This window comes from Pyrgilauda ruficollis, unplaced genomic scaffold (genome assembly GCF_017590135.1).
Source record: "Pyrgilauda ruficollis isolate IOZ18807 unplaced genomic scaffold, ASM1759013v1 scaffold8, whole genome shotgun sequence".
Classification (NCBI taxonomy): domain Eukaryota; kingdom Metazoa; phylum Chordata; class Aves; order Passeriformes; family Passeridae; genus Pyrgilauda; species Pyrgilauda ruficollis.
Genome location: NW_024529932.1, coordinates 518,578 through 545,856, shown reverse-complemented (window position 1 = coordinate 545,856; position 27,279 = coordinate 518,578). Strand labels below are relative to the sequence as shown.

The 27,279-nt window shown below is 35.0% G+C and overlaps 1 protein-coding gene across 4 annotated transcripts in view; it reads left to right on the top strand.

The window, feature by feature from the left end:
* NBEA (neurobeachin) overlaps positions 1-27,279 on the top strand; it is a 448,146-nt gene that overhangs the window by 336,758 nt on the left and 84,109 nt on the right. For all 4 annotated transcript variants that reach the window (XM_041487283.1, XM_041487285.1, XM_041487282.1 and 1 more), the window contains 3 exons: positions 13,256-13,373; positions 13,999-14,101; positions 19,822-19,937. In XM_041487283.1, the coding sequence (XP_041343217.1) occupies positions 13,256-13,373; positions 13,999-14,101; positions 19,822-19,937 (337 nt within the window). The remainder of the gene's footprint in view (positions 1-13,255; positions 13,374-13,998; positions 14,102-19,821; positions 19,938-27,279) is intronic.

Here is a 27,279-nt window from a genome sequence, read left to right as displayed (position 1 = left end):
CGGTGTGAGAGATTAGATGATATTTTACCATTTAAATCAGCAAGAGTTGATTGTGTTTCTTTGGTCCTTGGATATGTGAATAAAGATAAGATATAGCATAAATCTGTGACTAGTCATATACCAAATATACCAAATATAGGAGATAGGAAATCAATCAGTGTCTTTTCCCTTCATGTCAATCTATGCCTTTGACAGGCAGATCTGTGCAGCTAGTTTACTATCATCATGTCCAGAATGGTTTAGCATTCTTTCTCTAATAATAGGCATATTTTTCTCCATTCTCTTTTACAAATTAATAAAAATAAAATTCCTAAAAAAAGTCCTGAACATGTTATTTCCTGCTCTCTAAAGAATTTTTCCTGTCTAGGTAACTGTGTATCAAAATACTAACAGTTTTCCTGGCAGCACTTGCTTTTACTGTCACACTTTTCAGATTTTTTAAGATGGATAGGGGATTGTAGGTTCAATTATTTTTACATTTATCCCTATGTTCCTTGCAGAAGTGCATTTATATCTAGACTGGTCACAGGAGATATTTCCATTTGTGTGTATGCAGCAATCCTCTTCTGCTTGACTTTTTCCTCTCAAGTGTGCAGATTGATTATGAATAATGGTCAGCTCTGCTATGTATCCTCCTGGATGAGTTTGGAGATTGAGTCCCTAATGGGGTGTTTTAGGCTTTGCTGGAAGGCTGAGAATCACCACTTCTCCCTGGCATTGTCAGTGGCATCTGCATCTGGCATCAACTTCTTTTTCTTTGTATCAGCTTCAGCTGTAGTCTTTAAATTGCGAAAGAGATGACTCCTTTTTTTTTCCCCAGGAATGTAAGATCATGCCTGGTTGAATACCTAGTAACTCAAAATGAAAAAAAAAAAAACAAAAACAAAAGTCTTATTAGTGCTCAGGTTAAAAAAATATAAATGAATCTTACTGATTTGGCCATCTCATTCATAGAGACACATCAGGGTGGCTGTGCACCTGATATATTTGGCAGCTGAATCTAGATATTACCCTTCCGTCTGGGGTCATAGTTTGTCTTAAAAGAGTTATGTATGAATTTTCTCTAAATTGTAGCAGAGGGTCATGAATTAGTGTCTAAATGTAGGCTTGACAAGGTTATTATAGTCTGTATTTCATGCCAGAAACAAAGATGAATAGAGATAGCAAGCTTTTAAACAGACTTTCTGACATCTATAATGTCAGCAGAGAGTGAATGAATGGCAGGATGTAATAACAAATCTTCATTTTTTATTATTTTATAGGGATTAAATGGACCTATGCTCATTCATAATTTCTTCCTAAAATAATTACGAAGTACTACATGAATCACTCATTTTCCATTCTAGTTCACTTTCAAATAATGCAAATTGTTTGCTACCATATACATACACTAAGATACATAGACCAAAAGATAAATATACTATGATTTACATTTAGGATTAGATAGGATACATGTAGTTAATACTTTGCATTTTCATTTTAGCTGATGTTTATTTTGAAGTAAATTTGTGTCTAGGCCTAATAAATTTTTAATGCCTTTTAGGGGAACTACTTTTCCAAGTTATTTAAATAATAATTTTCAGCCTCTCTTTCTGTGGGTTTACTGATTATTAGATTTCTGGACCAGAGATCTATGTTAGCAATTTTTGATTATTAAATTTCTGGAGCGGAAATCTGTGTTGGCAATTTTGGAATGAGAAAGATAGGATGCCTACCAGTACACTACTCCCTGTTCATTATATCCCTTTTGAAGATACATGTTTGAGTTTTTCCTTTTTTTTTTTTTATTCACACTCTGTGTGCACATAGGAAAAAACCAACTATGTTGAGGCCAAGGGCTCTAATACTTTTGTTTTAATTTTTACTCTTATTTATGAATATTCATTCCCATTTCAGGAGTACAAACAGTCTTACCATTTGTACTTTGTCAGTCTTTGCCCAAATGAAAATACAAACCACGGAGTGATGGCTATGAAGAGATATAATGTTCAATGAGCCCAGTTGTTTTGAACAAATAAAAAACACATACCATAATTTACACATTTTCTTAAATACAGCTCCACCAGTGGTTGCAGATAGATTCATGTCTATATAAATGTTGGAAAAGAGTGTGTATGCATAGGAAAAAAGATAGCAATAACATATCCAGGTGCCACAAATACCATCTCATTTTCCCTTTTTTTTTGTAACTGCTGGTGCTAATCTCTGTGTTGATCTTTGTGTTAAAAGAAAGACAGAAACTGTTCCACTAAAGGAAACCAGAAAGCAGTGCTAGCAGCTTTAAAAATTGTTCCCTGCACCCACTCCCTTTCCCCGTGCCAAAACAGGTTTGCAATTAAAACAAAAAACATTGTTTCGATCCTATTTTGTTTTTTCATTATTTTAATTTTTTTTCCCCCCTTTTTCTTTTTCCTTGAGCCCATCCTGTCAGGCTGCAAGCGTGAAAGTTATTTTCTGGTGGCGTGATTAGATTGGGGCTGAACTCTCCAGCTGGCAGGCCTGTCTGTGACTGGCGGCGGCCTGTCCCCAGTGCTTGTCATCTCCTGACATGCCTGACAGGATGGGGACAGCAGCCCCAGACAGGTTCATTAGATGGTGTTTTCTACAGCTGGGCTAAAAATAAAAAAAAAAAAAAGAAAAAAAAATAAAGTGGGGAAGAAAAAAAAATAAAAAAGGCCATGCTTTGTCAAGGCCCAAGCTGTGGGGGCCCTTCTTGTTGGTTTAAACCAAGGCCTTGTTTTGACAAATTCTGATCTGTGCGGTTTTTAGATTTTCTGACACATTTTTGTTTTCTTCCCCTTTGGCCTGCGCTCTTTGCACTCTGCCTTGTTGCTGCTTCAAAATCCTAACGCTGCCTTCCCGGGAGAGCAGGGAGAATGCTTGTGGAGGGCTTGGAAGAAAAATAGAGCGCTACAGTGAAACAGCAATAAGTGTTCATTTCCATGGTGATCAGCCCAATGGCACAAAAAACAACCTTGGGACTCTCAATAAGCCAATTACAAGAAAGGTTAAGGGGTTTATAGTGCCAGAAACATGCCATCTACATGAGAAAATAGTATCATTACCAGCAATCTATGCTGTTAAATACATTGCTGTCTGGTGCTGCCAGAAACATAAGCTGTTTATGTTATTTTGGGAGTTTTGGAAGCTGCTAGAGTTTTCCAATGGTATTGTCAGGCTTTGGTGCAGTACTTCAAAAATCTACATGGTTAGATTATGAAACAGTTAAAACCAGTAATGATCTGAAAGCATTACACATATTGGATGTCACAGTGCTAACCAGATGGGTTGTTTTTTTTTTTTTTTTTTTTTTTTTTTTTTTTTTTTTTTTTTTCATTTCTCTTTATATCTGTCTTCCTTGGCTTTCAGTGAAAGTGAAACAAATTTGTGAGATGCTGAGATCACTTCCTGGACAACCTCAGTACTCTCAGCTTCTGCTTCAAGCAATGGCATTTGGGATACTCAGTTGCAAGAAAAGGATGCATCTTGGGAAGTTGCGTGTGTTCAAGATAGATTGTTACATGGGGTGCTTGTATTCTTTAAAAGAAATGTGATATGCATTAAATCCAGACTTAATGGCAGTAGAAATAGAACCAATCACAGTACAAGCTATACAAGCTGATAAGGTTTATTTTCTTCTAAAGTAATTAGCGTGTTCCCCACCCAAAAAAAGAAAAAAAGGTAAGAATCTAGTTTAATAGGAGAATTTGAATAGTTGGCTGTTTTAATCAATTAAAAAAATGGAAATATCTAATCTCTTTCTGAAGCTTGAGTTGAATCCCATTTTATTATTTTTTAATTAAATAAAAGTTAAGCAATTAATTGAGGTTATATGAGAGAACCCTTTTTGACTGGGATTGGCTCACTTTTTCATAGTCACATAGTACCCAGAAGTCCATAACATTTAAATACCTTCTGTGTCGGAGCAGCTTGTAGTGGATAAAAACTGAGGCACATTCATAGAAAGTACCTCTACATGCTGACAGGTGTTGCAGTAATTTCATACTGGGAACCTGGAGTTCACCACAGGAAAGCCTGTGAGTATGCCCAAATTTATGACATGCAGGTTTGCATTCCATTTGGCTAGAAATCCAAAGAGGAGGGAACTGTATATCAAATCTGCTTTGTGCAGACATTGGAAGACTGAATGTGTTCCCCAGAATCCACTTTTAGTAGCCAGCTGAGTAGTTATTCTTAATATTCTTCCTAGTTTTCACAAAGATTTTTTGAGTAGAATTAGACCCTGCCAAATATTTTAATTATCTATAAATTTGACATTTAATTTGTTGAAATTAAAAAAGTTGATGGTTAGGTATGGGAAAGGAGGCATAAAATATACAGAATGCACATAAAAAAATAAAAGTGTAAATCTGATTCCATTTATTGAAATAAATATAAAATTAATTTATGGAGTTTATATACTCAGCTTACATTTGATACATTTCAGTATTTTTAGTTTTTATATATGTGGAGTTATTTACCAGTGCTTAGTTATGATATCTGATAAAAATATATTCTCTAAAGCAAGTATGGAATGCATAAATACTTTCCTGTAATAGTAAAGCAAAATAAGTATAAAGTGTAAACTAATTAAATTATTATTGAGTAACAGCAGACAATTTGCAAACACTCCAAGTTAAAATTCTCAGAAGAAACTTTGCTATTCTTTCCTTGCACAGACTTAGTAATATTATATAACATTCTGTATACAATAATGAAAAGTACAGCAGAATTTTGGTTGCTATTGGAGCTGTGGATTATGTTTTTCCCAGTGCTTTCCAGAAGTGCAAAACAAACTCATCTTAAGCACTTTTTAGGTGGATAAATAAAGGATCGGTTGGTATTGCAATATATTATGAAGATGAAGATACTTTGATGTATGTTCACCATTATTCACAGGCTGTGTAATTGTACTTTGGGGGTCTTAGAAACTGACATAACATAGAGTTACTCTAAACTCAGACTCCAAGAAAACTGATTTCCAGGAGTCACTGGTACTCCATACCCACCCTTCGTGGCACAGCTGTGTCCGGATGCAATCCTGTGCCATGTGCTTTGTGATGACCCAGGCTGGATCAGACCCACTATGGTCTCTTCCAGCCTCGGTGATTCTGTGATTCTTTGAGCCGTAGAATTTTGAATTTCTTGAGGATTTTGCTTGACTGTTACAAACTGTTGCAGAAATTTTGGGGAACTGTGAGGATGTTGTAGTTGTACAATATATATCACTGAAAAAATGAATATATTTCTTTTTTGCATATAAAAAATTAATTTGAAACCTATTGCTAAAATTTCAGGAGTAGAATGTGCTCTGATTATATTCCTAAATATTAGGGCTAATGAGAAAGCTTTTGTATATGACATTGAAAACAAAATTTTACTGGCTTTTGATCAATCTTATATAGGAAGAGATATTAGGAACACAGAAAAATTAAGCCTTGTAGAAGAAAAAAATTGTATTCTGTTGACTTTTATCGATCTTAAATCATGTGCATTCTACACTGAATAAATCAGATGTGAAACTGTTAAAATACGAGATGCTTCCACATATCTCCTGTATGACATTAAGTTCATGTCTGTAAAAAGAGAGACATGACGCTGTCTTTCTACCTTCATTTGGTAGGAAATGGGTAGTGTTTAACAAAACCCAATATTTACACATTTTCTAAGACCAGTTATAATGCCTTCAGTTATTGTAATGTTAAGAATTTGTGATATGGTACCTTTGAGTATTTATGCATTTTTTTTATTGCATTGCACTTTTGAATAAATATATGCAAGTTCTGGGGAAAATAAACAATGAATCAAAACACCCAGAAAATTTTATGATGGCTTTATTCTTGGGAAAGAATACATCACATATTTAGGCATACCATACATTCTTTATTCCTCAAGCTATTCCTATGTTTTTTTGCTTCTTCTGCATCTTTTCTCAGCTAAAACTCTCACAAATTCTGTGAAATCCACCAATAATACAAGTTTAATAAAGCTGCATTTTTTGTCAAATAACTATTTATTGAATAAATATCCTGCTTTGGTTTCAACTTACAAGCATTTTGTAATACTGTGCTCTCCCTGAATTTTTAGATATTAAATGTCCTTTCTTTCAATTGCCTTACTTTTGTTGAGGAGAATGGACCATTTAAGAGAAAAAGAAACTCTCTATTTTTACTCCTTAAAAAAAAGTCTGGTTTTGCTCAGATCATATCAATTTTATGTCTTTTTTGGCATGCCCACTAAACTGTAATTTGTGTGGTTCTAATTTAATTAATTTGATTGCATTTCACTGCTGGGGCAGAATTGCTCAGAGCAATTTGAGTCTGAGATCACCACTCCCCAGTCTGGATTGATCTTTGAGCATGAAATGTAGAGTTAGAATGGAAACATAGTTCTGTTAACATTTCTCACTAGATTTGAGTCTGACATCCCATTGTTGCCAAAGTCAACAAAAAATCATTTAAGACTTGTGAGGTAACTGACATGATCTGCTTCAATCCTATGGCTACCAGAACTACTTGAGAGATTTTGTCCCATTATTTGTTTCTTCAACCTCTGTATTTTGAGTTGGGCTGTGCTCTAATATGGCTTTATGTGGAAGTAGAATATATTTGCCTTCTGCTTCTCCACAGGATGGTGATGGCCCCAGCCAGCACCATCAGCTTTATTTGTGGCTTTAAAGTTCTTAAATCAGTGGAGCCTCTGCTTAAAACAATAATTGCTGAATGTGTTTGAAAGTAGAGCCTAAAAAAGACCTCTGCCTACCTTTTCTAAGGTGATAATATCTAAATCTTCTACATCATCGTGATGCTGTTCTTCCCAAGGATATCAGTCTTTAGCTGGCATTTCAGGAGTTGCCTAAATTGACAATCTGTTTTTATTTTGCATAGAAAGAAAGCTGTGCAAAGGCACAGAGATCAAAATTTATGATAAAATAATTATTATTCAGAATTTTCTTTGCACTCATCTTTATATTTAAAACTATGCACTGGTGTTTCACAAATGCAGTGTTAGACATGGTCCATTTAGAATATATGAGATATTGGAGTAGGGTTTTGGTTTTTTGCTCTAATTACTTTGCTGCAACTACTCCTCAAAAAAATCCCAATATCCTTTCCATTCCTTGCCAAAAACACAAAAACATAATGTGCAAAACCATTTTGCTTATGAAAAGAGGAAAATGGCCTTCAAGTGGACGAACTTCAAATAATTTTGCAGATGATTGCAAATGAATGTGGGAATAAGAGCATCTGTTTCTTTAAGCTGAGTGGGCATTGTTTTAATGGATAACGAACTGGGTATGCTGACCAGAGAAATCAAATTTAGAAAAGGTTTGGATGAACAGAACCTCATGTTTCAAGACAAGGGGCCTCTTGAAAACTTATAAAAACATTGGAAATAGAAGTATAAGCTGAGAATATTTGGCAAGGAAATAAAGTCCAAAACCACAAAAATAATATCTGCATTTTTTAGATCCCTGAAGAGGAGGAGAAAAATGAAACAGGAGTGCCAATATTTATTTTAAAAAAAAGGTCCTAAAAAATATTTTAAAATTGATGTGAGTTGAGAAATTATAATGGCACATAGTACTCAGCTCATCCTGCACAGCATAACATTACAAGAGCTACTTGAAGGAAAGCTTTTAAGGCTTACAAATAACGAAACATTTTACACAGAAGCATGTTATAAAGAAGGGGAAAAGAGAGTTTAATGTAGAGAGAAAGTGAGAACATTTTACTAGACCAAAATGTGCAAAGAGAAAGTGATAACAGTATTTTGGTGAGATTTTAGAAGTATTTAATATGATTATGGGAACTGGAGCCAAGAAGATGTTCTTAAAGTTGCCTAAACATATAAAAAGTAGTAAGAAGTCAATGAAAAACATATTAAATTCATTTGAATTGTCCTTTCTGTTTATTTACATTCTCTGATTCTATTTTTAGAAAGCAAAATACAAGGTGTTTCATTATTTGAACTTACCTCATTTTGAACTTTCTTAATAAATATAACTTCTTTTTACACTTGTCTATCTTGACATGATATATCCCTTGTGTACACTTATTTTTCCTGCTAAATCTAAAAGTTGATCATATACTCAGTACTTCATCAAATATTTTGAAATTATAAAATACTTACTCAGTGTGGTATTTCATAAACCCTTGGAGTGGGATTCCATGCCATCAATGTCTGTCATCTCAATCTGTATTTAGAGTACATGAAGCAATCATGCAGTCTGCCATGTACCCATGATTAACTCTGTGTTGTTAGATTGTTCTGAAAAATAAAGTTTTCTGTGTGTTCATAGAAGCCATTTGTCTTAACCCATGAGGACCTGCATTCAGAATTTCACATTTTCCTTGCTGCAAATTGCAATTCTAGACAGCTCTTGAAAAAGGGAAATCCAAATCCCTGACAGGACGGAATGATTTTCAGTAATCAATTTCATGCAATTCTGACCTCTAAAAGCATACAGTGATGCCAAGCTATTTTCTAAATGCCTATTTTGAACCTGGGCCAGGTGCATAACCACACTTCTGTGGCTGGCTGTAGATGGCACTCTGATGAAATAACCAAACACTGTACTTCATTTTTGTGGGAAGTCCTCCGTGTTTTCTCCACCATGGAACATGTTCAGCGAAGGGCACCAGGGCTTGTGAAAGGACTAGAGAATATTTCTTGTGGGAAATAGCTGAGGGAGCTGGGGGTGTTTAGCCTGGAGAAAAAGAGGCTCAGGGGGAATCTCACCACTCTCTACAACTCCCTGAAAGGAGGGTGCAGTGAGGTGTGGGTCAGTCTCTTCTACCGTGCCTGCAGTAAGAGGGCCAGAGGAAATGTCCTTAAGCTGAGACAAGGGAAATTCAGATTAGATATTAGGAAAAGTTTTTTCATGCTTTTTTCACTGCTCATCAAACAAACCCACAAAAAGACAAGTATATTACATGTTAATGATACACGCATTTTGCACTAGATATAAACAAAGCTTGAAAAATATTACAAGTATCAATCAACACTTTCATTGAGAAATCAGGTTAGAATTAAAACATCCTGAATTAGAAATGTGGTTTCAAGAGACAAATGATGAACTTTCACTGAAAGCAGTGGATTCAATTCACATACACAGTCATTAATGAATTACCCCAAAGAGCTATTTTGAAAGAAGGAAATATGTAAAAATTCTTTGCAACAGACAGCAAAACTGATCATTCTTAGCGAAAAGTTAGTGACAATAGAGAGGATTGTACAGGCTGTTTTCCTTGCTTTCTTTGTAGCACCTGATTTTGTGATTACTTCAGTTCCAGATACAATAGTCGAAATAAAAGGGCCAGAATATCCTTTTGCATGGTGTGTCTGGTGCTATGAGACACAAAAAATAGTATAAAACAGCAAAAATGAGCCTCAGTACTTTAGTGTTCCTTTTGTGGAGATAATCTTCCAGGGTTTCAAGCAAAATGGATGCTAGTATTTCAGGTCTTCTGGTTAGTGTAGAATTCCAGCTGTTAATTAACAATTCATTATCAATAATTTAATATCTGCTGAAGAATTTTTATGATTAAAAATGTATTGACTCTTAATTGAAAGGAGAAAAAAAAAAGAGCTTGATTACATCAGAAATAAAATTAAATAATGGAGCCTTCATATCTGATCCAAATAGGAAAGCACTTGGGTAATGATTCTGTTTCTCTTCTCTAGAGCTTTCCATCTGCATCTCATGCTGTTTTACTAACCTAATCTAAATAAATCTCACCAACAGATGTATTTCCATAGTACAGAATCTTGAGTTTTAGAGACATCTTATTCCCTTGTTAGGTGAGAGTTTCATCTTGCTGCAATCAGTTCTAGCAAATTGGTGTCTTTAAAACATGCACATATTCCCAAAGTGAAAAGGGTTTACAAGGAGAAATGAGTTTTAACCAAACGACTGCAGTTGATACTAAAATTGAAGTGTGCTTAGTTCAAATGCAGATATTGGCTGGTTGTTTTTATTTTAATAAAAACAGCTTATCTAAGATGTATCTAGAATTCTGGGCTTACTCACGATTTTTCAACTATTAAAACATGCCTAGGCAGGAAGCCTTCGCAAATGTTTTTGGAGGAAAACTCATAAAACTATCAAAATACTGAATTTAAGTATAAACAACCAAGTGTTGAAACTCATGGAAATATTTCTTTCAGGTAACGTAGTAACATAATTTCAGTGTATTAGCATAGTGAAATGGTTTTATGAATAATGTTTTTATGAATAATGGAAGATACAATACATACAGTCTGTAAAATATGTAAAATAGATAGGACTTCATTCATGTTGTACGAGAAAGTCAAAAGCTAAAAATCATTCTGGAAGAAGAAGAAAAAAAAAGGTATATAAGCCTTTTAAAGGGTTCAAATTCAGAAAAATAAAATTACTTTGAATTGGCTGTTATAACAGCAATAAGAAAGAATCCTGCTACAATGTCAGTATCTGCTGTAAATTGTAGATATCTAATAATGGGAGGTTTAATGCATCACAATAAAATGGTGTAAGATGAATGTTATGGAGGATGGCAAAAATGGGCAGTATATCTTGGACAGGAAAATGTTACAACAGAAATACTGAAATAATTCAGATAATTTGATAATGGCAAGATAATCTGATATTTGTAGGACTAATAGACAGTTAAGAAGAGTGTAATTGAGGACATTAATTGAATTATAGACTCCTTTATTTCCTCTGGTTTCCTATTCCATTCTACTGTTTTACTGGAGTGCTATCATATGCCATTCAGTTAGTAGTGGGTTGAATGTACCTCTGTGTTGCTGCAATTGCTTTATACTTAATTAAAAAAGAGGAGGAAGTAAAAGGCAAGCAGTGTATGATTGGTATGCAATGTGTTTTAGTGTTGATCTATAATAACTATGCTGTGGTTTATATGAATACATCATAAATATATCATTGTGAATCCTCTAATATGTTACTATATAGAATATAGTTAGTAGTAAACATTTCTCTTTACAAAAAAACAACTAGAAACATTTTTGATACAAAAAGTGGTTTCCTGAAGTATGACACTTTGTCAAGAAGCTAATTATTTGGCAAATTTGCTGGCTGCTGTAGATCTGGTCGCAGCTGTATACTTGTCAAACTTCTCCCTCTGAGAGACTGTTCTCATATTTTAGCTTTTTATACGTGTCCAGTTTCCTCTGACTTTCTTCTCTTTAATTTAAAAACCTGTGTATTTACAAAAAATATGTATCAGATAGCAGCAGAATACATTTAAAGAAAGAGAGGGCTTAAATCTTCAGACACATTGTTCTTATCCACCTGAATTTCACATACGTGATACCAGTGGTATCCGAGCATCTGATCTCAATGAAAGAAAATCAAGGAAAGTTTGGTTTATTTAGCTTATCAAAGAGAAGGCTAAGCAGTAAGCGGATCCAGTCTGTAATTACCAACACAAGGAAAAGTTACCTGATACTAGAAAGCTCACAGACAAAAGTGTCACAAGATCTATCAGAGTTCAAAGGAAATATAAGGTGCAGAATTTTAACTATTGCAACAATTTAGTGTATGAGGTAGCATTCCACAGCTGACCTTTGAGTGAATGGAGGGAGCCCATAGTCTTTTGTATGTGTCTGGGTGACCTCCAAAGAATCAAGCTCCTTCTCTTCCTCCAAGCTGTGTTTAACTGGTGTGGAAAGCTGAGGTGAATGAAACAGTATCATCAGCCACAATGTTGGTCTGAGTTCTGTCTGTAACTTACTCTCATGTAAACAGCATAGAAGGAAGGCTGTGTTCCTCTAACCGGTCTCTATTTGAGGGCAGAACTAACATCTGAATGCTTTTCCGTGTGCTGAAGCACTTTTTTGTTGCCGTTATTAACATCTTCTCTGAAACAGACTCATTGTGGTTATGAGAAAAACTGAAATTAGCTTTTTCATGTATGGAGACATGTTACTAACTTGAAGCCGCATCAGTGAGAAGATTGAAGAAATACAATTCCCATTTCCTCAAGCATGAAGGATCACTGACAGCAGCAGCATATGGCCTCCCTAACATTTTCCTGTTCAGGAGCTGGGGCAGGTCATGCTTAGGGAAAGTAAAGACCTCAGACGAGTGAGTAAAGCACTGCAAGCTGGTGTACGACAGTTTTTGTGTACTTAATGGAGAGCAGAGAAATTCAGTCTCCTCAGTCTGAAATGTTCCTTTACGGAAAGTGTTCATGATATTTCTTTGTTTCACGGAGGCTGCAGTTCTCTCAGTGGCTGCACCCTAGGTAAAGGCACAGTCTACAGAGCCTGGGAAATGCAGATGGGTGTGGTGAGGATCCCCATTCCAAACAAGTGACTCCTCCTAGGAATGCCATGGCAGAGCCCACCTGAGCAGAGGTGCGGAGCTGACGGGAACTTGCCAGTTGATGAAAATGATTGGAAAAGAATTGTTCTACAGTGTATGATACAGATGAGACAAGTTAATAAAAATTATGTCTAATTAAATTGTGTCTTTTTTGTCTATTTTTTGAACATCTGGAACACTGAAAGAAAAGTGAAAAAATATTATTTTATATGAATATCTAATCTTATATTAATACACTCAATTGAGAAAATTTAAAACAGAAAAAGCAGTGCTAATTTTTACCTATTTTATTTTAAAATATTTACTCAATAATTTTAAAATGCAAAATTAAAATTGTTAAGTTTTGTCATGGTTTGGGATATTTGATGTATCTAACTTCAGAAAAATTATTATGGTGACATACTGGTTTTGCTAATTTTTGTACTTATTAATAGAATGGGCGGACTTGTAATTTATGACCCTGAAGTGGATGTGAATAGCAAGGTATATTATTTTGGTTGTTCTTTTCACAAGGCAGCCCTCAGAAGTAAATGTGGTATCTGATAGATAACTGACAGCTGTGTCATGCGCACAGCTAAGCATAATTACAAGTATGTCTGTTTCCTTGTACTTGTTTGTAGAGTTTGAATTTTTGGTGTTTCTGAGGGAAAAAAATTATAATATATAATAATAATTATAGGATATTAAAATAATGAAAATAATAATTTGATGTGACATATGAGAAATAGATTTTAGGAGTGTCAGTTACAGTAAGGTCCTCCTTTTTTTGCATTTCTTAAAAATATTCAAGTTCATTTCAAGTCACTGTTTTTAAGTGTTAAAGGGACATGATTAACTTGATTGATGAGTAAAATTTCCTCTGTTCTTAAACAATATTTTGTCAAAAAATTCCTGTAATAACTCTCACCTTCACTTTCTTTAAAGGTCCTCGCCTATACTGAAGGCCTTCATGGAAAATGGATGTTCAGCGAGATTCGAGCTGTTTTTTCAAGACGTTATCTTCTCCAGAACACAGCTTTGGAAGTGTTTATGGCAAACAGAAGTAGGTCATCGTTTGTATTTGTTGCATAAAATTGTGCTAGTTGTTATTTTGTGTTTTATTTATTAATAAAATATATATTAATTTATTAATAAAATATTTATTAATAAAAAAACAGAGCAATAAATGGATCCACTCGGTTTTCTGTATGTGCTACTCTGAATCACAGTTCACTGGCTGATGAGGTGTATAGTGGTCTTTTACCCTCAGGATCTCTGATGTAAGTTTTGATTTCAGCTGGAGAGAGAATTAAACAATTCTTTGTTCCTGACTGTTTTAGGGCAGGTTTTAGTTCCTGACTAGTTAGAAGAACAAATGCCATGCCAGCTAATGAACACCGTCTCAGCCTGATAAGAAATTTTATGGGTAAAGTGTTGTTCCTCTGAAGTAAATAACACTCAGGTCTTCTGCAAAATGGGAGACTTAATGCTAAAATGTTAACCAGCTAATTATACATAGGTGGGAAGGATGTCATGAATTTCTGTTGTACCTTGGATCCCCAGGAGGATAAAAGTGGAACTGACTTCTCTCCCCAAATAAAAACCTGAGCATTTAAAAAATATATGCAGGTGAAGAAACAGATTTCTGCAAACGTTTTACTGGTACATATTTTTCTTTCTTCATTTAGCTTCTGTTATGTTTAATTTTCCTGACCAAGCAACAGTGAAAAAAGTTGTGTACAGCTTACCACGTGTTGGAGTAGGAACCAGCTATGGTTTGCCACAAGCCAGGTAATTTAATTAACATAGTTTTTATATTTTGTGTTTATTGTATTATACAGTTGATATTTTTTTAAAATATCAGTGCTAAAACATTATTCCTGTCAAGAAACTCTAGATTTTTTTTTTCTTAAGGTTAGTATGAGAAACATTACCCTTTACTTACATGGCCTGTTAGTATATGGAATAGAAATAAAAGAAGTAAAAGATAAAAAAGTAAAGGAAGTAAATTAGATAATTCCTTTTTTTCCTTTTCAATTACAGGAAATAAGCACCTTCCATTGAAAATACTTACACCTTATCTCTTCAAAGTCTGGTTTCCAGACAGGTCTTATAAATGTATAATCAAATGTTTATCCTTGCTGTGAATGTTAGGCAGGATGTGAAACTGAACTTGACCAGTTTTTGTGTTTGCTGAATGTAAATTATTTTATATATATGAATGTGTGGGATTTTACTTCATTGTTTATCAGTGTAGTGGCTATTTTGCAATTTCCAAATTTCTTCCTTTCATTAGTATAATGCATTCTTCTTCTTTTCTTTCCAAAACTGAGGAACATATATATTTTTGAAAGAACAATTGTGGTTGAGTTTTAGAGATTTTCCCATACTATGGACAACTGCAGTTTTTTATTCCCTCATCGACATCAACATCAAATCAGCCTATGGCCAGAAATAAGGCTGGAAATTGTCACATCTTATATTATAAAAGTATTCCTGTTTCAGGGATAGGTGAGATGATCTTCATGTGTATTTCACTGTGTTGGAGAGGAGACATTTTTTTTGTTTGTTTTTCAGTTCAGTATTAACTTCTGGTCAAAATGAGACAAAAAAAAAAAAAAAAAGAAACATGAGGTAGTGAGGAAACAGCATGATATTAACAAAATATGGTGCTTTGGTCTCAGACCACTATTTGGCTTGATTTGGCCAAAAAGCCAATGACTTAGTCATCAGTGTAGAGTCTGGGATGAGTGTTCTCTTTCTTCAAGTCATTTCCTACAAGCTAAAACTTCACATTGTCCTTGTTTTATCCCAGTGCAAAATGGGGAAATAACTCTGAAGTTTCAGAGCATTTGTAGAATTGCAGAACGGTTTCATTCCCAGATGAACATCATTCCCTGTCATGAGCCCAAGGGTCTCATGATACCTAAGGCTTGATCTTCTGAATGTGCTGAAGTCTTCAGGCGAACTGCCAAATTTCTCAAGTTTTCAGTGAGATCAAGGCAAAGTTGGGGCATTTATTTGGAAGGCTCATCTTGTTAATATTTACATTGTTCTTCCATATACTAAAGTAAAAGGAAGTGCTGTCTCTAAATGGAAAGTAATAATATTCTTTTCTGAAATAAAAATGGCCACATATTCTAGCACAAACAAAATGCAAATTTCTCAATCAGAATTTCATATTTACAGTGACATTTTTTACTTTTGAAATTCATATCCTTTGTGCATTATTCAGTGAATAATTGTCTGAAAAGTTTGTTGATATATAATTATTTAGAAAAGTTTCAGCTTCAATATAATATGCAGTTATTTCCATGCCTTTTTGATTAAAGTTCAATTTGAATTGAAATTGGGCTTGCTAGCCTTCAGAATATATCTGGCATATGGTAGTGAAGTTATTTTTCTTTCTTTTTTTTTTTTTTTTTGTGTAATCAGGATATGATTTATGCACAATAAAGACTCCATAATCATGGTTCTTTTCTTTTTTCCCCTGTCTACACACCCTTATTGTCTTCAGTAGGATTGCAGTGGAATAACTGAGGGGAAATCTAGCTCTATAAGTGCTCTGTAGTCAATCTTTTGTTGATGTTAGAATATAGTTTTCCTTCCTGTGAATATGTTGGCTCTGGAATGCTAATTTTTAAAATTATGTTTATTTACATAACTAAAATAAGGCAAAATTATTCTAAGTAACAAAAAGGAGCTGCCATACTGAGTAAAACATTATCCATTTTTTTTATCACCACAGTTTTCCAGATTTAGTTGTAGCTTAAAATATCTTAACAAAAGAAGATCTTTCTGGTTGTTTTTCTTAAGTTCTCTAATTCTATTTCTGCAAGTAATATTTCCTCTCTGATACTACTCTGATAAATGTCACCTAGAGTTAATTACAGTATCATATAGTCTTGCACTCATGATGGAAACATTCCAAAGAAGTAAATTACTTTTAATGCAGTACCTGGCTTTTAAGTGTATTTCTGTTTTCCTGGTGAAATCCTGGAATTAAGAAGGGTGAAAGGAAGTAGAAGTAAATAGAAGTATTTGTGATCTAATAGCTCAAAGGATTAGAAGCAGGTGAACCATTATGACTTCCTATGTCTGTAAAGTCTTGCTGTTCAGAGCACAGCAGAGTCTTCAGTTTGCCTCTGCTGCCTTTCCAAGCAGCTTGTTTAATGCTTTGATTCAACAGAGTTCAAGCCTGTGCTTAATGTTACAAAGAAGTAATTACATCCTTAAAATCAGTCACATGTTGAAGACTTCAGTCTGATTTGGTAATCAAATTAGTCTGTCTTTGATAAATGCATTTTCACTGTTCCTGAAACAGGTTACATTGATTGTAGTTTCCTTATGACCTTGCCAAATGATACAACTGGGCAAACAATGCTGTGTCCTTTAACTTCTGCAGCTCCATATGATTCTACATAGGTAGAGTAATATCCACTTTTTTGGCATGGTATTATCAGACTATTTATGGTTCTAACCACTCAGTTGTTATTTACTGATGTCTTTTTATTGAGGGCAACATCACAACTCAGAAATCAACTGTGAGCTGCCTGATGGTTTTGTAGCCTACAGAGATAAAAGAACTGGTAAAAGATACAGTGTCTCCACGACTAAAGATACTGACACCTTCCCCCGAAATTCTGTGAGCTGTTAATGCATTAGAGAAAACAATGGCTTCAGTTAATAAAACCAAGAAATTTTTTTTTTCTGAAAAAAATGTATTTTGGTTGTTACAGTAACTATATTCAACATCAGCTCAGCTCTGCCATGTCAGCAGCTTAGTGATGGATTTCCAGGTCTCAATACGACTGATTGCAGAGGTTGAGTTTTGTGAAGGGAGAGAGATAGAACAACTAAGATATACTTTATGCCATCAAAGTATAAAACCCTTCTTAGAACTTTGATTAAAATGAATGTTGGTAAGTTTTTTGCCTTTCCTTGGGAAATTGCTTTCCCAAGTCTTTATTTTTTTTTCTCTGAACAGGAGCAACACAATCCATAACATCATGCAAGTGCAAGATACTTAAATCTTTTTTGTATGAGATTGCATTAATTAAAAGTGACTGTGAAAGGGGGTGTGTCATAGTCCACATATGGAATATATAACATCCCTTCCTTCACCAAAATGGCCCAAATTATTTTCTAAATAAATTTAAATGTATAAAAATTGAAAAACTGGATCATTTTGTTGTACATCAGAGTCTTTTGCAGTTCCCATTTGAGTAGATATTTCGTGGTTCTCTAGAAGCAAAGGAAGCACATTTATTTGTGCATCTTCATATTGCTGATGGCATATTGAAGAAAGGAATGGTTTGATCAAAGTTGGGTGGTTTTAGCAAAACAGAAAACAGTGGGTCTTCCTGTGTTAGCTGAAACAAGCAGGTGTGGAACCAATTTATTGCGCATAATTTCTTCCAGTCTCTGCTTAAAAAAAAAGTGAATCTTTCAAACACGGTAAGTATGGAGTAAATAAGGATGTTTTTAGTATATTTTGATTTTCTGTAGAGTTCACTCAAATCAGGCATTCAAATGCAAAGTCCAGCACTTGACAGTTTATAGATTTTTGAGACTCTCTAGGAGATTGTGAATAAAGTCTGAAAGCAGCTACTAAGCTGATACATAAATGTTGTTTTGTCATGGGAGGAGCAGAAAGTCTGTGACATAAATGCTTTGTAAATTTAATGATCTCCTTAGTATTTTTATTTTCTGTGTTCATTAATTTGTATGTAGCATTAGTCAGAATTTACTGGAAAATACACGTCTTTGAGAGTTGTGCTGTAAAAATAGTTGTTATTCCATGAAATGCAATATTAAATATTATTAGATTTGGATATTTCTTTAGATACATTGTTTCATAAGCATTATAGAAACAACTTTAAAATATTTTGCATTGTCTCCTGTGTACTGCTAAAGTGTATTTACCTTTGATATCCTATAGTCTACTGTAAAATAAGGCTAGCCAAGCTGGCAAGACCTAACATACTGTTATTTGGGTAAATACACTTGCATGGTCATTTTTGCATGCCCAATTTTGGAAGCTGAAATATGGCAGACATTGACAGCTTACACACTGGCAATTTAGACAAATAATTGTAATAACTGTAATATAGTCCAGTCACATGCCGATACTCACTCATCCTTTCTCTGGAAAAAGAGTTTAATGCATCTCCAGGAGAATGTGCACGTATCTTTAGAAGTAGATGGTTCACATTTTTGTAAACACTGCCCAGTTTGACACCTTGTATATGACTAAGTTTTAAGAAGATAGTCAACTTCTAGAGTCTTGAAATAACACACAGTGTGCCCAGGGTGCAACTGAAAGCTGAAGCATTGGGTGGCCCTATTTAGTCTTGATAAGCTGTGTAAATACTACTCCATACATTCTTCAAATTCACTGAATTCAGACTACCCATTAGGAATTGTCTTTTTTTATTGTTGATGTTCTTAACAGGTATAAACATTTCTCTATTTTTACCCATTTCTAAGATGTAAATTTCTTTTTAAAAAGGTATCTGAGGAGATGAATTTATTTTCTTTAAAAGATTTCCTTGTCTTTCTCCCTTTTTTAGGCAGGAACTACTTTTTCTAGAAATGAGTTTTGAACAATGAAACTGCTTCTGCCTGTTGCAGATTTTTTTATTTAATGCATTAGTCTAGACGGACTCTAGTCCCCTATATTTTACCAACCAGGGACAGTATATACAATGGTTAATTTAAGACTTGCTGCATGGTATTTATTTATTGTGATATTGTCAAATTGAATATAGAAGAGTTCAGGTTTTCTGCTTTTCTCTTCCTTGGCATGTAGTTTGATTCTTTCTCCCTTATCCAGCCATGTAAGTTTCAAAAAATGTATGGAAAATTAGTATCATAGACATTCCTGCTCCTCTTCCAAATGTGACTGAAATTCAATTTAGAAGTCATTATGAAGAGACAGGCAGATGAACATGTGGGCAGATAACTGAGTAAAATTTGTTTCTTTCAGAAACCAGGCTGTCAATAGAAATCTTCAAGCTTACTGGGATATAGGAAAGAATCGTGGGTAGTTGACCATAGAGGAGGTGCACAAATTGTGTAATAAATATAGTCAACCTGTGTGATGGAAGCGTATGTCACTTTAATCTATCACTCACTCGCATTAATGAATTTATCTCAATATATCCTTTTGAAACAGGGAAATGGTATTCCTCTTTTATTCCTTCTGAACAAGCCTGGCACCAGAAGGTCTGCGGTTTCTTTTAATCCCAGTCTTTTATCCAGATTCAGAATAAAATAAACCACAAAATATAATATTCTGATTTATTGCAATGCTGTAGTAGAGATAAAATAAAATATAGTTCCTAATTTTAGACATTTCTGAAGTAAGGGTAATAGTGTCTTCTTGACTTCATTAAATGAAATAAAAAAGCCTCTGAGACAATCTGTAATTAATCACACTAAAAATGTTGCCCTACACCTTAACTTTTAATGAGACTCTTAAAAAATCATTTTTTAAATGCATTTCCTAGGAGAATCTCTCTGGCCACACCACGACAACTTTATAAATCTTCCAACATGACTCAGCGCTGGCAGAGACGGGAGATATCCAACTTTGAATACTTGATGTTCCTCAATACTATAGCAGGTAAGGCTCCTGGCTCTTTAATCCCTCGTAATATGTTTATGTTTGTCAAAATCTTAAGCAACGTGACTTGATAGAATACATTTATCCCGCTAGAATTCGGCTGCAGCTTTGTGATATATTCTGAAACACACACACATTACATTTTATCAGAAAATGCACAACCTATCACGGAGACTTAGATTCATGTATTGCTATGAAGGCTGTTCCTTTCTCTCCTTCTGCCATTTCCTCTGCTGACAGCTTTGTCTGAAGCTTTATTAGAGTCAACAAACCATTGCCAGAGAGTGTCTGGAAATAATAATGGGAAAATGTAATTTCGCTACTTCATCATTCTCAGCAACAGCAACTAGACAGCAGAATAACAACAGTATTCTGCCTAGTACAGATGTCACCTGGATTGTGGTATGATTAGATTACAGCATCTTTTCTCATTTAGTTCTTTGAGATGAAATATAATATCAGATTAGGTATTTAAAATGAGAAATAACTGCCATAGACATCCATTTGTTACTGGCAAAAGAAGAGCTTTTCTGGCAATTGTCATTAATTAAACATTCAGGAAGATATTATTCCTTTCACCTTTCCCTTTTCCATGTGTTAACTCCAGTGTTAATTTTAAATGTAAAAAGCAGCAGTTTTCTACACCATATACAGAGATTTCCAGGAGGTTGTCTGCTATTATGATTCCTGCCTGTAGCACACATGCTGCTTATGAACCTGCCTGTGGAGAGCCTCATACAGACATTTCACTTCAGTGAGCTTTAATTTGAAACCCAAATTAAATTCCACCAGACATCACTTTGTACTCCAGTGGTACAACTCTCATCTTTACTTGGTCCTGACTTTTGTGCTTGAGGTTATCCTCAGGCCAGACGTAAGACACATGTAAGTGTGAAGCCCAAAGGTAGCACTCGTTATGCTGACCAGTCTGGGGACAGTTGCTGCCTTCTTCCCAGTAGGGCAGTGGCAGAATTCAGGAGCTGTCAAACTCTCTTGCTTTGAACCCTCAGGCTTTGGCCTCTGTGCTTAGATGATAGTCATCGTCCATGCATCGAGTCTTATGGATGTTAATAAATGTGTCATCAACTTATCCCAGTGTGATACAGAAGTGTTACCACTGAACAGTTGGAAATCTGAGGGCATGTTTACCTTGTGCAGTGGAGCAAAAAGCAGAATCCCTGAAACTACCGGAGATCTGGGCTGGAAAGTCCATATGGTGAAGTCCAGTGCAAGTTACCAGCTTGGTTCCCAAGCATTTTAGCTGCAGTCCTGCAGATCTCTGCTGGAGGAAAGAGCCCTGCTGGGTGTTTATTGCCTCTGGTGCAGTGCCAGAATGCCTCTATCCTGCTTCTGGACACTGGCCTCTCTCCAGCTGCTCCGTGCCTCTCACGCATCCGCTGCCCTTCTAGTGATGAGGAAATGCAGGTGGACCCTTGCTGGCTCCCTGGCTGCATCACCTGAACTTGGAGGATTTACTGGAGAACTGGGAAGTTAGCCTAGGTCCCCTCAGTCCTTGCCCAATACATTACCAACAGAACTGTCCTTCGCTGGTAATTTCCTTTTTATGTATTCATTTCTTCTGTAAGCAGTGAATTTAAGCTCTTTAAAGGAGAGTAGACAAGAGATAAGCCTTTTTTTTTTTTTAATTTTTAATCAGTTTAAAACTCCAAGGTCATTATTTTTTTGGTACCTCACCAAAGCATTCAAACCTGGAAGACAGCATTATGTCTGAAGTGATTTAGAAATCGCAGTAACACTTACACTGAAATATCTATCAGTTAACAAGCTTCAGCCTGAACAGATTCCCTCAGAGTATCTCAGAGGTCTCAAAAAAATATTTTTTGATCTGTTGTTTGATACTAGTACTGCTCTGCAGGCTTAATTGCCGAACACTTGGGGTGATTGCACGCGACAGGATTCTCTTACGGTCATTTAGTGCCACTCAACTGCCTTATAATAGGATACCTTGATATTGGCATTCCAGGTTCCACCTGCTATGACCAAGGTTTGAAGGATTACTGACTATTTGTTATTTTTGGTGTGTGTCCATGAATTTCTGTCCTATTTGAAAAAACTGTTTGGTCACTATCCCTAGGAGTGTCTCTCTCTGACTCAAGGCATTTAATTTCTAGCAGATTTATTGCTATCAGTGTCTTACAGATAAACCTCATTTGTTCATGTAATCTCATTGATTACTTGCATTGGATGCCTTGCTCATTTCACAGAATTTTCTACCATCTCATAAAATCTTTCAACAGTATGTGATTTTTTAAAAAAAAAATTAGAATAAAATTTATCCTTGGTAGCTGAACTTGCCAATGACACACACAAAACCTTTTCTGAGAATAACATCAGAGAATGAAAGCTGACTGAAACCCAACAGGCAATTCCATACATGACAATAAGCTCTTTATTCTAGTTTGGAACAAAAACCAAAGTTTTCCAAGTTTTTGACAGAAGCAAAAAATCCCCTGAAGTTATTTTTTGGAAGATCAACCAGGTTTTGTAGTTTTAATGAAGTCTGCACTTCATCTAGAAAGCTCAGTTCCAAAAACTCATTAAGTGCTTGGGGGTATTTGCTAAGAATCTCCTCATAAAGTTCCTGGCAAGGCAGAAACCCACCCACAATAGAGTGCACATGAGCTCGAAGTTTGGTCATGGGGGACAAAGCTTCAAAAAAGAAATATATGTTAGAAAGTCTAGAAGTTCTCACGTCCCCAAGCTGATCCTGACTCCACCACTGCATGGCCTTGTACCTCCAGGGTCTGAAATCTGAAAAACCTCAGGATCGAGAGCTGTGAGGCAGCCTGAGTGACACCACTGCTTTTACAGCTGTGCCTGCATTTCTGTAAATCTTTTTGAAAGGTGTTACTCAAAAATATTTCCCTCACAACAGATAGGTGTTTTCTGATGAAGCACTAGCAAAGTTAATAACTGTACCAGAAATACAATGCTGGAGCGAAGAACCTCTACTACTTGTTGCTCTGGTTTTGATAACTGCCCAAGTACAGCTGTATTAAACAGACACAAAATCTTTTATGTACTGTAGACAGGACCCTCAACAGTCAGAAGAAAGTACAGGATTTTCTATTTTGTACACAAAAATAGAGTACTGAATATACTTGTGACCTCCTTTCCTAAGTAAAGATGTATTTTCTTTTCTTTCTTCTTGGAAATCCAATTTCCAATTACAGTCCTAATTATATTCTTTTATAATGAGATTCCATAAGAAATATCACCTTATAAGTTACAACTTCTCTGCCAGTAATTGTTAGTGTAGCAGCAATGATCTAGTTTTAGTATATAACTGTTTATTTAAGCAGCATCTTATTCTCTAATGGTATTATTGTTTTCAGCTATTAAGAAATATATCTATCCTCTTTTTTTTATTCATGTTGCCATTAAGCTCCTATTGGCTTATTCAGCAAATCTGAGCTGTAGCTTAGTCAGAAACATGGAGGTTTGACACTTAAGAATTGTGGATTATCTGCTGGTAAGTGGGTGATAAGTAAGGTCACTTCACTGTTTTTTCTTCTCATCCAAATAGAGGTCCACTAACAAAGTGGTTTAGTGCATCTTTTGCCCATTCTTTGTAGCTTCCTTTTCTTTTCTTCCAGTGGTGCTTAATTAGTCTCTAGCCCTTTACAAAAGAGTAAGAAATCTCTTATGTTTCTTTGTTATCCTCCTCTGAAATTACACAAGAAGCAGTAGCCTTGGAAGAGTGACGTTCAGAAGTGAGGGTTCTGACACCAGCTTATTTCTCTCATTGTGACATCACGCAGCTGGGTCCTTTCCCACAAGAAGTCCTTTGCCTGTTTATTAATACTGTTAATTACACAGGCTGGTTTGTCTCTGTACAACAGAACTGCTGAAATAAATAAATTAATCGCATCTTAAATCTCTCCCTGGTTTGCTGGTATGTCTGTCCTGAGAAGCATGGCCCCTGGCTGTTCTATAGGGCCTTAATATTTGAAGCGTCCTCCTGAAAAATATCCGTCATTCCATGGCATTTTCTTTAATTCTTACATCATCCTATTACCCCCTATAAACATTGCCATGCTTCATGTTTAGATTAATTGTTTCTGCTGTGATCTGTGCTCACAGATCACATATGCTTAATAACTTTCTACTTCAGCTCCCAAAGATCTCTCTTGATAATTTTCAATATCAATATCCAATCCTATGTGTGATTGCAGGCACTTGCATTGGCCTGATGTCTCATTGCAATTTCAGTTCGAAATCTCTCTCCATCTTCAAAATTCTCTAAAGCCTTGTATCAACCTGTTTCTCTGGTCCTCTAGTCAGCTATTTTCTCACCTCCTTCTTCTGTTTCCAAGTTCTTCACCTCTTTCTTGCCCTCTTTTCTGGCTCGAGCATATTTCATCATGTTTACAGCTCTGGGCTTTCCTCCCAAAGGTAAACCCTGCACTCTGCTACTTATCAATCAGTCTCAGTGTTATACTCTCCATGGCCCTGGTTTTTGTCCTGGCTGTGTAGACATAAGCCTTCCTGGTCACCTCCCCCCTCCTCCCTCTACCTGCTTCATTCTCAGGGATCCTTTTGTTTTTGCTGTGATTATGCTAATTGTCCTTTCTGCATGGGACCAGCATATATGTCAACTGAACCCTCTCTGTGATATAGGAAACAAGTAATTCTTACTATTCTCAGTAAAAAGATTATTAAAAAGAGTGCTTAAAAGTAATCCCACTGCAGCAAAAGGTATCAAGAGGAGTGATAAAAACAAGAAGTTTTTTTTTCATATCATTGCAGTGCTCACTGTTTTAGATAGAAGTCTAGATTTCAAACCTATTTCTCAGTATTTAACTAATTTCTGCTGTTTGATTTCAAATTGCAGTACATTAAACGTGTGCTTGCATTTGTATTTATTTGACTTTTAATTCTTTTAAATCCCACATGCCACTGCTTTTAATAGAAATAAAGAGTAATTGCATCCATAATTTTTGTGAGTAATTTCTTCTAGTGAAAAGGGATTATTTTAAAAGTTTATGGAAAAAAATGACATCCTCATTTAGGTAATAAATTCAGATGATCTTCTTCCCCTTCACTTTTTTTTTTTTTTTTTTTTTTTTTTTTTTTTTTTTTTTTTTTTTTTGCCTGTTTAGCATTTTCCACTTTTTTACTCTGTGATGTACAAGCCCTCACTGGTTAATTATGTATATATTTAGCTACTGCATGTGTTGGGCTTATTATTGTCATCTAATTAGATGTAACTCGAACTACTTACTTCTAGAAAAATCATTAAAAATTCTTTCCTAATGACCTAGAGATGACAAAATGTCTGTAAAGTGTGAAGAAGCAGACAAGCACAGGAACATCGCTCTTAAAGAGTGTTAATCCAGATGCTGCAATCATCTAATTAAACAATATTTTGCTGTCATTAACATTTTCACCAAGGAATTGCAGTTATAATTTCTTTGTCAGCTGTCTCTAGCTCACTTTACCTTAGAAACTAAAGTGCCATATAAAAACATTAAATTGGATGGTTTAATTAAAAAGTTTTTTTTTTTTAATGAAGAAACATATCCAGCATTTCTGAGATCTCATTTACTATGCCTCATTTTTATTGTTCAAGTAGATTAGTGTCACAGGGCTTGCGATATTTAATATTCAGCCTTTAATATTAATCTCTGTAAGCCTACTTGAGGGGAAATCTGAAGGCTCTGAAAAGGTGTAGGGACTACCAATAGTCATACAGGTTTATGTTCTATATTTATTTAGCTAAAGAAAGGGCCAAATAATTCTTGTTGGAAGCACCACACAATTGATGAGATGGCTAACTATATTCATCTGCTGACTTTACTCTGAAAATAATCAATTGTGAAGCCAGAACAGATCAAGACAGCATTTCTAATAAAGTGAAGCCACTAATATTTATGCATGTTTAGAATTAGGGATTTGTAATCCCATTATAGGCCTAGACCGCTGTCCTCTGCTCAGATAAGTACAGATGTGTGGTCTTACCTTGTAGGTTTGGTCTCCTTTCACAATTTAAATTAGGTTCATCTTCTGGAGTTAGTTTTATTTGTTGATATTAAGGAGGAAATTGTTGAGTTGAAAAAAATACATCACTAACTTTTTTATTGAACAAATTAAGAGGTATTCTTAGTAGTTATTATGTTCATAAATAAAACATGTTTTATAAAAATTGAAGTAGGAGAGAAGAGAATATGTTAGGTTTTTTCACAAGACTTATATTTACCAAATACATAATCTTGAAGGCTTTATTATTTGCAACTTATCCTACCTAAGCTGAGAGAGAAGCTGCTTCAAATTATTTCTCACTGTGGGGTAAAAAACTGCACAGAGGAGTTACTGCAGTGTTCTGACAAGGAGCTAATGTCACATGAAAATTTCTTCAATTGTCTATGCTACAAGTAACCCCTCTATACTATAAGTAAGCAAAAGAGCCAGCAAGGCTCAGGATTGCTTTTTCCTTGCCTTATTCACACAATTATGACTTTCCCATATGGAATGGGAACAAACAGTCAGAATCTTGTTGACTGAATATTGAAATTGAATTGATATGAAATGAATAAGTATCAAAATTAAATGAAATCACAATACGAAAAAAATCTCAATTTCAACATAAAACATAATTTTGTATGACCCTCCATTTCCTTTCAAAATTTTGCAAAAGAATGTTCTAGCTTTTTAAATACTTCCATAAAATTATTACAATTGAAGATGTTTATTACTGTGAGCTCTTTTCCATGCAAATTTTGAATCTTCATTTTTGCTTATGCTTTGTAATAGACTACAGTCCTCTCAGTCATTCTCTTCCTGGATCTCAAAGTTCTTTTAGTCTGCTCTCTGCATAAACACAAATGTCTTTCTATTGTGAAAGCTTTTGCATGCTCTTCTATTAACTTAATTAAAGATTCTGATGGTGACAAAATAATTTATTTTATGAAGTGGTAGTTTTATAGAGGTCTTATTTTAAAGGACCCTAAATTTGATAATCTCAAGAAACTTTACAAGTCATATGCAATTAAACCCTTGCCAAAGAAGAAAACAATATTCTGATTTGAAGGATGTAGACAATGAGGCAAATTTGTCTTCCTTCAAAAAATATAGAGGCCTCTTCCAAAAGTGTAGCAGAGCATACCTTTCTTTTTCCTCTCTTACAAGGATAAATTCTGGTATATTTCTTGATACAGTTGTTTGACACATTCTTTTTCTGTCCAAGAGTTGTTTTGCATTCATTCATTAGTTCATTTGTTCATTCATTGTTGATATTAAAGAAGTGGTTTTGTTTCTATCCATCTTTATTTGTGTATGCAGCACACAGTGCTGTAATTGCTTATATGATGAAGTTATATTT